The sequence below is a fragment of the Plectrocnemia conspersa genome, unplaced genomic scaffold (genome assembly GCF_051122295.1).
Source record: "Plectrocnemia conspersa isolate PC_06_02 unplaced genomic scaffold, ASM5112229v1 ptg000014l, whole genome shotgun sequence".
Classification (NCBI taxonomy): Eukaryota; Metazoa; Arthropoda; class Insecta; order Trichoptera; family Polycentropodidae; genus Plectrocnemia; species Plectrocnemia conspersa.
Window position 1 is genome coordinate 14209457 of NW_028277178.1, and position 12110 is coordinate 14221566.

At 27.2% G+C, this 12110-nt stretch overlaps 2 protein-coding genes across 2 annotated transcripts in view; both read left to right on the forward strand.

Annotated features, from left to right (window-relative positions):
* LOC148226276 (focadhesin) overlaps nucleotides 1-12110 on the forward strand; it is a 600544-nt gene that overhangs the window by 295101 nt on the left and 293333 nt on the right. The window lies entirely within an intron of this gene.
* The window catches only part of LOC148226287 (limbic system-associated membrane protein-like), a 33058-nt gene that overhangs the window by 9614 nt on the left and 11334 nt on the right, over nucleotides 1-12110 (forward strand). The window contains exons 2-3 of the mRNA XM_088203793.1: nucleotides 1786-1883; nucleotides 7375-7582. Coding sequence (XP_088059919.1) covers nucleotides 1786-1883; nucleotides 7375-7582 — 306 coding nt within the window. The remainder of the gene's footprint in view (nucleotides 1-1785; nucleotides 1884-7374; nucleotides 7583-12110) is intronic.

The following is a 12110-nucleotide window of genomic DNA, read 5'->3' on the forward strand; positions in this document are numbered from 1 at the left end:
TTTTTTAGTTGTTCAAAAATCATGCAATTCCAACAAAAAGTATTTAAAACGTTGTCAATTATTACTGTGTCGAATATATAATGTCATTTGGCACAAAATCTGCCATGGTCCGAAACAAACGAGATGGTGATTTGGCGGCTGGAAAACGGCCCTGGCGGCTAAGTCACGAGCTATGTAATATTAGTAGTGCAGTAAGCCCTGGCGTCCAAATGAGCTTTGATGCAACTTTGCGAAGTTTTAAAATGTCGCCTTTACCTGCATCTCGTTAGCGACGTCTAATATAAAACGAATGGTACGAAAAGGCGACTTTCTCGTCTCTGTGGAATATCCTTAAAATTTCATGTCAAGATTTGAGCACGTTTCTAATTAAATAATTTTTATAAAACACGCCGATATAAGTTCGAATAAACAAAGACGTATTATATATAAGTATATGAATTGAAAAAAATATACAACAATGATGCTATTGTGTAATTTAAAACCATGTATGTATGTAACAAAAGAGTTACTATATTCTCAAGAAAATTGATAACGCTCAACATATAGTGCACCCCCTACATATACAATCATGTTCATATTGTATTGTTGGATGCATTTCAAATCAAATCTGACAATGGTTTTATTATATAATTATAATTGTATATTATTATTAACTAGATATAACGTTTCAATAGAGAAAAATATACATATCTAATAGTTATTAGCAGTACTAATAAAAATATATTATATACACCCATTTATTTTCCTTTTAGGATTTTTTAGTTGTTTCAACAAAGCAAATAGTTTTAATAACTATTTGCTTTGTTTGTGTTTGATAGGATTAAATTCAGTCGAAATTCTACATATTTTATTTATGGTTGTAAATTCCAGATTTCAACACTCACATTTTACAACAATTATTTAATTTAAAATAAATTAAAAATGACACAAATATCTACATTTTATCAATTTCATGATTATTTAATAGAATAAATCCATATATGAGAGTAGTATATAAAGTCTATATTTAAATATAATGAGCTTGACGTATCATAAAAAGTATTACGATACTAGATTATTCATATTTTATATATAATATAACAGAAATTATATTAAAAAAATAATTTTATAAATATTCGTTTTATTTTATTACACATTTGTTAATTTGAAATTATACACCTGAGAGTGAGTTAATTTTACGTATTTTTGCATCATTATGTTGTTGTTTATCACTATTTTATATTGCATTTAATAAATTATAGAAAAAAATGTGTATAATTCTCAACTATTCTCAACTTCAACAAAAATATCAGTCGAATGTTGCTAGTTATTGCGAAGGACTCGATTATTTTTGATTAGTGAAATAGTAGTTATTAATTAAAGATCATCCAAGAATGACAAATGTAAAAAAATAACTGATATTTGAAAATATCATCCTAAATTTGTCTGATTTTAAAATATTGGTTCATTTGAGTTACAGTTATGCATTTATAGTAAAAAAATCACGATGTTGATTTCAAACAAATTACGTACTATTGTATATAAATTCTATCTCGATAGATACGATAAAAAATTAATACGATATTTACTTAAAGCGTCAAAAAGTTTCAATCTAGCAAACTGTCATGTCATCTTTACAACCACCCCTAAAATAATAATCTCAAAACAATGCAGGCGGATTTAGTTACATAGACCGATGGGTAAGTTCTCCCGGCAACTTTACCTTGCGCCAAGTTATCCGTCGATTCTTCCGGGAATAAACCGATATATTATCATTATGGTGAAAATCTATTTGTCTATTTACAGCGGAGCCGAAGTTTAGCGCGCCAATAACGAACGTGACGACCCCCGTTGGGAGGGAGGCTATCTTGGCTTGCGTGGTTCAAGATCTATCAGCCTATAAGGTGAGTTACTTATTCATGTATTGTATATAACACGCTAATTACACACATGAGCATGTATTATATTGTATATGACGCCGCATACAAGAGACCTATATAATTTAATAACAATATCGTCGATAAAATACGTACGCGTATCCATAGCATACGCTATTTGCGTCGCAATTCGTTGTGATAAATCAAATTACGTGTGTATTAACCCTTTATGAGTTTGCAAGTTATGTTGCATATTTATAAAGTATAAGAAAATATATTTTCCTTTTGTTTTATTTTGTAATAATAACAAAATAACAAACCAGTAATATATTTACAAATAATTCAAAGAAGAGATTAGAAATTAAACATTTTCAAATAATTTTATATGGAACCCAATAATTGTAAAAACAAAACTGTTTTAAGCTGCTCAAAAATAATACATGTGATTTAGTATAATAGTTACAGATAATGTGAATATTAAATTCCGAAAATGTTTGTCTAGCAAAATCGTAATTGTATCTTTAAATTACTTATTAAATTGTAGTTTATTATTTTTTGCATAATTTTAATTTCAATATTTTTTTTCTATAAAATTATATGCTACCTAAGTTTAAATAATTTATGATGATTTATTTCTGATTGACCTAAGATATATTTAGGTTTAATTTAAAATATTTTTAAGGTATGAAAACGCATTGAAATCTGTTTAAATGCCTATCCTATAACTTTTAAATTAGTTCATTATTTGCAATGGATATTCTTTTACGTAATTCATCATCATCAATGCCAATTCTTATTACTTTAAGCCCACGACACTATTTAGCTTGCTTAATGCATTAACGTTTTTTTCACACATAATAAACGAATTATTAAATTAAATTTATTCTTCGTGGGATTGGAATTGATTTTCATGGCTATTTATATAACACACACTGCAAATGTAAATTTTCTGTAAATAGCAATTGAAAATAAAATAAAAAATGTGTTTATTTTTTACTAGACTTTTATATTTTTCGCATAGAAAGTAATAATTAGTTGCAAAATTGTATGGCTTAAAAATTATATTTTTAATTTTATTGAAATAATTCATTTTTAAATTAAAGTATATCATTAAAACGTATTTTTTAATGATATACGATATATAAAGGTCTTAATTTTAACCAACGTAATGCAAAGTTTTAAGTGAATTAAATTTAAATGAAAACAAATAACAACGATCGTGGAAAATCAAGTAAAAGCTGTCTTTAAATTCAATGAGCAAATTTTGTATTAAGATATTTTAATAGATACTCAGAGTTTTAAAAAATATTTTTTATGTCTTAAAATATATTTATTTAAATTAAATATCCACTTAATTTAAATTAAGATTGTATTATTATATTACATAAAAAATGATAAAATATGCATAGTAATAATAAAAAAATATGTATGGTATATTATATTTAAATTAAATTATAAAACCGGACCAGCTCCTCTTAGTTGATATTAAATAGATCATTGTGTAATGCCAACTAAGAAGCCGGATGGCGATAGTCATAAGCGAGTCGGCTAGTGCGGACGTCCTGGCTCTAACTGGCATCAGAATAGGAAGCGATTGTTCTAGTACCTAAAACTAGAATTCCTCCAAAATAGCCCGATTGTCAAGAGTTTGAAAAAAAAATGCTTAGCGACATACAAATTTCAGCGAGAACGGAAAGGCGCTGGGATATAAGAATAGATAATAACCAAATATCTTTTTATAAAGGTATCTCAAGAACTTCTCTGCACTTTTTAGATTATATCGAGATTTTAAATTAAAGATCCGATTTCCAAAATGCTGCAAATTAAAGTGTTATAGAGGACATGAATAACTGATGGATCGTCAAAATAAAACGCGTTTCTTATAACACAGACGAGCATATTAATTTTTTTTCCGCAAACGTCGTTTACGTGTAGAGAGAACATTCACCACAGAATTTGAAATCATCTTAATACAAATGAAAACTCGAATTTGCAACTGCTGTATTTATGTCATTAATAAATAATGTAGAGAGCAGAGGAACAGGTTGGACCCTTGAGGAAACCTTGAAGGGGTAATAAATAATTTCTACAATCGGCCGCTATAGGTTACAAACTGTCGAAAACCGTCTCAAAATTTGTATATACGATGTAAACAAAAAATGTTTAAATGAATAATTATTGCACAAAACCTAAATTTTTTTGTACTTTAATAGAAATATAAATTTAGCAATTGTAAAAATATAAATATTGAATTCTATAACTTATTTATTTTTACATATTTTGATAATTTCCTAACGAATTACAATGTATTACAAACAAGTAAAAGTTATGAATTTAACATCATCAACGCGAAGGAAAATTTAATAGTTTGACTCATTCAATCGATCGACATTAAAATGTTATTATTTTTCAAATAATTTAACTTTGTAAAAGCCCTGAATATGATTATCTCTTTAAATCGTTTATACGACTAAAGAAATGTCGAATAGGGTAAGATTTGTATTACTTATTAATAACTGGTATAAATATATTACTTAGTTTTCTTCTTTGTCGCGACTCTACTTTTATGAAAACTGCTTTTTAAATATGAGTAAATATATTATTATGATGATACAAATAATTGCGTTTTTATTAATACAATAAAATAAAATAACACTCACGTGTAGCATACATTAAAAAATAAATAACCTAGATGCAGTGTTTCCCGCAAGGGTTAATATGTTAATTGAACAATTTCCTCTTGTACTTCATCGCCCTCAAATACGGTTACGCGCAATTTGCATCAAAATAAGGGCTCTAATATGATCGTTTCAACATTATAAGCCTGCTAATTGTAATTATTCAAAAGGCGGGCGTGCGCCTTATCGGCCTAGGAAATGCCCCGCGGGGGTGACAAAATGCTAAATTAGCAAACAAAGTAGGGCCTTAAAAAAATCTGCTCGTATTTTACAAAGCATATGTATACTTATTATATCGTAATATATACGAACTAAACTTGACACACGATTTAACTGACAAATGGCTACAAAAAACCTTAGCCATATAGTGAAAGCCCGTTATTTTGAAGGCGTGATTTAATTTGAATTTCTTTACTATAAACCTAAATCAATTATGATTCAGCGGCGTTTTAATATAATACTTTCTTGGAATTTTTAAAAGTTGACGCCCGAGTATTTGCGGCGATAACAATTATTATTGTGAGGGGCGATAAAGTTTCGTTTTTGTTTTAATTTACGCGACGTAAAGGCTTTGAAAGCTATGAAATTCATAACTGTGATATTATGTAAATTATCAATTACTAACGCTAAATACTGTATATAGGGTGTCTAATTTTAAAAATGAATTCCATAAGATTTGTGATTAAGCAGCCTTGCAATTAATTGTTTATTGTACGATTGTGTAAAGTAAATTGACCTAAAAAATATATCATTACGAAATAATATATTTATAACAATATGTATCACTAGTACATCTATTTATTTGCTAATTTCAATGATGTTAGATTTTATTTGCATAAAAAAGCTTCTGAACCACATCTTCAGTTATACTAAATATATTAAATAAATACTATGCTTTATATTTAACAATATTTTCTTTAAAACGTATATCAACATTTGCTTATTCTTAAAATGATAATTAAACAAAATAAGAAAACTTTTTATTTATATTCTCATTCATAAATTTAATGAATATGTTTATTATTATGTTAAGCTTTAAGATCTAGTTTTTTATTTATATTTTTAAGTAAGAACAATAATTATTTTTCATGCCTGAATAACATTATTTTGCTTATTTTTAGATTTTAATATCATTTATAATGTTTCAGCATTGTAATAAAAGATTTTATTAAATAAATTTTATTAAAAAAAAAACAGCTTATATCTACTTATAATTGAGACTACACGTTTTTAAAGTTAAGCCTAAAATATAAGAGAGATATCGCGACTGAATTATGCGTTGTTAATTGAAAAAATTGCACACGTGTTTCGAAAAGATAATTACTAATAAGTACCGGCAAAAAAAGTTGTTTTTTGTTTTTGAAAAAACGCGCTATGTCAGATTAAGAAGAAAAAACTTGCATAGCTTATTAGGTCTGGAATTTCTAGATCAACAATTTTCAATTTCATTTTCCTCATGAGCCATAAAACTTTAATGTAACTGTTAAAGAACAAAGAATATTTTGCATTACATATCTTAAATATTATATCTGATTATAAATTATTTAAAGGTCTTTTTCAAAGCTGTTCAATGTAGTTAGCTTTCGAAAAAGCATTAATTGATAATTACGTATGAAGCATCATAAAAAAATAAAGAGAAATTTTATGTTTTGTGATTACTTTGTCAAAATTGTGTCTAATTTGCATATCAAATGTTAGTCATATTGGACACATAGTTTGTGTTTAACAGCCAATTATAAACGACGCATTTTATCACACTTTTCGATTTCTTTAATTTGAAAACGATGGAACAAAAAATGTGCATTTAATTTATGTTTAAAATATTTTAAGTGCAGTAAAATGGCACAAATGATAAAGTAGATGCGAATGCTATGATTAAAAAAATATTACATAAAATTGCACAAAAGGGCCGCAAAGACTTGAGAAATCTGAAAAAATGTGCTTAAGAATCGCGGAATAAAATAATGCTTTGGAAAATATTTCATATATATATAGTTCATGAAATTTTTTTTTTGCTAAATCAAACATTAATTTTCAAGTAAACAGCAGTGTAAAGAAATTGCTAAGCAATTTTTAAAATGTATAACTGGTCACCAAGAATCCTTTTAACGCGCTATAACAGATTACAAATAATGGACCTATGGTTATGACATTGAAGCAAAAAAAGCATGTCAAGTTCGATCACATGTCAAGGTTATTCATACTATATTTCTCCGAATAGAGCGGTATAATCCACTGCGAATTCTTATAATCAAGCAATACGGTAAGTAATGAGTATTACTTTGCATTTACCATACGGCTTATGGAAAATTATAGAAAACGACTAAAATTGTGGGTAAATAACTCAAAGATTCTTAACAAAGAAAACGCATTGGCTCACACTTAACTACTATTGTAGTTCGTGGTAAAAAAAAAGGCATTGTTGAAATCGCATAGCCACTGTCTTGACTAAATATGCTCCACTGAGACATTTTTTCGTTCTCACAGATATTGAGGACATAAAAAGGATAACTTTTTGCGACTATAAAGGAGATAAAAGCAAAATCGCTGAGCTAGCTAAAGAGCAAGAGGACAATAATAACAATGAAGAATAAATACTTATTGAAAAAGTTTTCATCACACTTCTGATAAATGCTTTGGATTAAGCATTATTTATTTGCTATCATAAATTATGGATATTTGCTGCGTATTTTTAGTTTTATTAAACTAATTTCATAAGTATAGTTTTAATTAACATAATTAGTCAATTCTATAATTAATTTGTATCACTCATTACCATCACATTTAATGTACAATTCATCTTTGCCAAATTAAATTAGATCCCTCTGTTGGCGCATCAGGTAGCATGGCTGAGGGTGGACACGCAGACCATACTGACCATCCACAGCCACGTGATAACGAAGAACCGAAGAATCGGCGTGAGCCACAGCGATCACCGGACGTGGTTTTTGCACATACGTGAGGTCAGACCCTCGGATCGTGGCTGGTACATGTGCCAGATAAACACTGATCCCATGAAGAGTCAACTAGGATACCTTGATGTGGTCGGTGAGTATTAATTCTCTTTGATACGCACACTTCAACTAAATATACAGACGGTACACGTGTATGTATCACATCATATTACACATAAACACTATAGTACGTAGATATAATATGTAATATAATATATGACGAACGTTTTAGGGTAACAATTCCCAATTTTATAATTCTCGCAGGGAAATGCTTTGCAGCGAGCCGATTAGAACCCATATTTGTTTTCGTTGTGGTATGATACAACGTGAACTGGCAATGGGTTTAATTTTGTATGCTTAACATAACCTTTATAATGTATTAATGAGTAATTTCCATATTTTAATAATATACTTAATATGAGTAGTGTACGAGTAGTATATTATTAGAATTAATTGATATTGGTAATTACTTTAAATAAACGAAGAGATCGATATGATTTTTTTGCTATTCAAACATATGTATTATATTGATTGATACGAATTAATTACAATATAACTATAGTCTATGTTTTATTAAATAATTTTAAATATTAAAGTACAAATACGTACTAATATAAATTAATATTTCTTTTTAACAATAATGTTTTAATATTTTTTCCAATAAAAAAAAATTTGCTTTAGTTGTTAATTCAAACATTTATTTGATAATAAATAAGAGTTTTATTAATATGATAAATATACGTTTTATAAAATTATTATAATACGTTTTACTTTCAATTTGATAAATCTAAATCCTTCCCGGAAATTTGAGCTACATTCTCAAGGTATATATATTTTCTTGTATATATTCTTCGAGGGATGCTTACAATTTTCTTAAGTAGATATTACAAGAGAGGTCCTTTTTATTTATTTACGTCTTAAAATGAGATTAGCTTGGATCAATATCGACCTCTTGTATTACAGTATTTCATCTATTGTTAAAATGTAAAAAGTCGTTTACGTTAGAGAGCTTTCAATGTCTACGTTTCAAACGTGAGCTTTGACGTGACTCCCCCGGAGAGTTCCCATTATAAAATAACCTTCTTTTTCTGCCACATATACATACATATCCATGCATAATTCTATACCAAGATAGATATATTCCTTTACGGAATTGCACATCATAACTGACTGTGCCGAATAATCATTATAAATTCAACACTTTAGATAGGGCACTACTCTCTCTCGTTGCTGCAGGCTTTAAGCGTCCCTAATCTACTTTACATAAAGTGATGCCAAGCTAAATAGTGAGCAGATAGACGGTTGTATTATCTTACGGATATAATCGAAACTGTTCATCATTTAAACCATAACTTACTTAAAAATTAATACCGTACTCCTCGTGTTATCGCAAAATAAATTTCGGTTTATTCGGCTGTGTGTGCACTTGAAACGAGGATGCATCGGTTTGTTTCAGTGGTTTCGTTTAATGGCTGCACAAAGTGTTCACCGGTCGTACGTGAGCTTTTAAGAACACAATCGAAACGAAAAACAAACAAAACTTTATTTGTGCACTCGTGTAAAATTCAAGAGATCTGAGCGGTGCGATAAATAGGGATTGCGATGATACAGCTGTTTGTTTGTATGAATTTCTATAGGAAACATGGGTTATTTAGTAAAATTAATAAAATAAAATTAATAACTCCCGCAATTAGCAATTCAATTTTGTGTGAAAGGATACTAAAATTTATTTTTTATTAAATAAAATAATTTTTATACCATTTTTTTAATGCTTCATTATAAACATAATTGAAAAAAATACCCAGATTAGCTAGGCAAACAAATTGTATTTTTTTAACTAAGACTTAACGTAGTTATGTGATATATTTTTGTATTTTTACGGAAATCCAACTAATAGTGTTTTTATCAAAATCTACTCAATTGTTTTAAATAATTTATGAATTACTAATTAATTTTATTGAGCCAAAGTTTAAATAATATCAATAAACAATAATACCAGATAATTTTCAGTGAACTGGAAACTTTTTTTTCCCCAAATTATTTATTTCATTATCGCAATAAGTAATCTATATGAAACAATGACTATGGATTTAATTAAATCAGATGCATTTTGTTAATTTATTACGGGTTTTTCATCACTTTGAGAACTTTTTAGCTAGAGAGATCAATTAAATTGAATCACATCAAAACCAATTAGCTTACACATTTCGTGTATGTATATATTTAAAATACCATTTGAAAAAAAAGTTAGTCAACCTTTAAAGTAATATAATGACAGTTTATTAAATATAACGTTCTACAGTTAAAATTTTTCTTCTTACATGAAATTTTAATGTTTTTCAGAGAAAAATAAATTTAAAATTTGAGCTGAAAATGAAAGTAATTAAGTAAGAATACAAAACAATGTACTGTTTATGTATATATGTTTTGTTTCTTATAGTTGTTTTATATTTATATTAATTTTATTATTAGATAGGTATTCAAATCATGTTTAGTTTTTTAAGGTCCTATACATCGGTTTGTTTTTAAGGGCATGTCAAAATTGTATTACAATTTAGTATCACTTGGATCAAATAGTAAAAGACAAACAGCAGTGATTTCTCAATTAAAAGTATACATACCAAAGTTAATTAAACATATTACAATGGTAGTAATAATAAAAAATCACATATTAGTGTAATCATAAATGTACATTTTACCTACTATATAGTATCGTTTACATTTAATTTTCAGAAGCAATGATAGTTCTAATAACATTTACGTATGGCAAATAATTAAAATATGACAAATTGCGACAATTTTTAAAAAGATGAAGAGCTTCCAATCGACGTGTTTAATCCTCTACAGTAACAGTTGCATAAAATAAACAAAACACGTAGTTGTAGATACTGGACCATATTGTGCAAAATACCGAAATGCAATGGAATTTCACAAACAATGTGTGAATAATACGGTGTGGTCTTATGTTCTAATAAGAAGAAAAATTGCTTTAAGAATTTCCACTTGTAAATATTTTTGTATATTTTTAATTTTAATATATTGTGTTCGCGTTCTGCATGATGTTGCATATTTACAAGCATTTTTTTATAAATGTAATCCACAAATGAGCCTAAATAATTTTTTAATAATTTTTGCCGTCATTTACTGCCTAATTTTAGTAGAAAAATATTTTTATTTTTGAATGGAAAAATCATGCATTTAAGGGTTAAAACGTACCAGATTCAGTCAAATCTAACGTATATGTGCATTAAATTAGAAGCAATGATAATGGTTATGTATTATAAAAGGAAAAACTCACTTTTCGGCCTCGGAGCCCGTCGACGGGAATCCAAATTTGAAGATTTCATTAAGAAGATTGTCTTATGATTGTTTATCTAGTTTAATTAACGTATTATTATAATCCTGACATACATTATTTATATATTTCATTTCAATAGTTATAACATACCTAGTTTATTTGCAATCCGATTATTTATATTCAGTCAAATAGAACAACGCACATGACGATTATTCTCGCGTAGCAAAATTTTTCTGATATTATTTATAACTGTTGTCACGTTACTGTCGGCCATCTTGTTTTATATTTGAATGCTTATTTTTCATTGGTCGACAACAAAAGAATACATTAGCGGAGGCTCGAAAATCATCGTGCCAACAATATTTATATTTTTATTAATTATATTTAAATATATTTCCTTTGTTTACGTGTATTATTATACACCGTTCATACAAAATGATACGATTTACAAAGTAGAAAATTGAGCATATGTTTTATTTTAAGTTATGCGCGTCCGGAAGCGGAAGCGGCTTAGAACAAATATATGTAAGATTATAGACAAGTTGAGTTTTGATATTTCTTTATAAGTAAATATATATGTTGTATTAACCATTGGCAAAATGCAATAAAATATAAATTGTTTATTTGTAATTTTCATGTACTACTTTTGGCACATACATATATATTGTCAATTAAATTTATAAAATAAAACTAAATAAAATATTTATTCGTAAACCATTTATTTTATAAAATTTAGTATACTCTATTTACATCTAATGTACAAAAATATTTAGATAAAAGCTGCTTCGCTTTAATAAACACATTGTAAATTGTGTGTGAGAAATTGATTAAAATCGTTCAGACAAACGTCAATTATTACGTCAACGAAAATGGCGTGAAAAATAGTTATTTTTATATGTTATTCACAAAACGTAAAAAATTAGAAGTTACTACATTATTATTATTTGATGTAAGTAAATCAATAATATTACACATTTTTGTATTATATATAAGTTATTTTTTCTTTAGTAAAAACATTTTATAACTTTTTTTTTCACCAACAATTGATATTGTTCAAATAAAACTTTTTAAAAGTAATAAATTATTATGAGAAAAGTCAGTTAAAAAATAAATATTTTAATTAAATATACACTGATTTTATATTTTTATCATTTTTTGAATATTTAGGACAATAATTATAATATATAATAAATATTTTTTTGTATATTTAAATCAAAAAATTATTATCTTTCACTACTTGTCCAAAATATTTAATGCATGCATAACGGTCGGGTATTTCTCTACTATTTATTACATTAAGATAATTCAATTAATCAAAAAACCC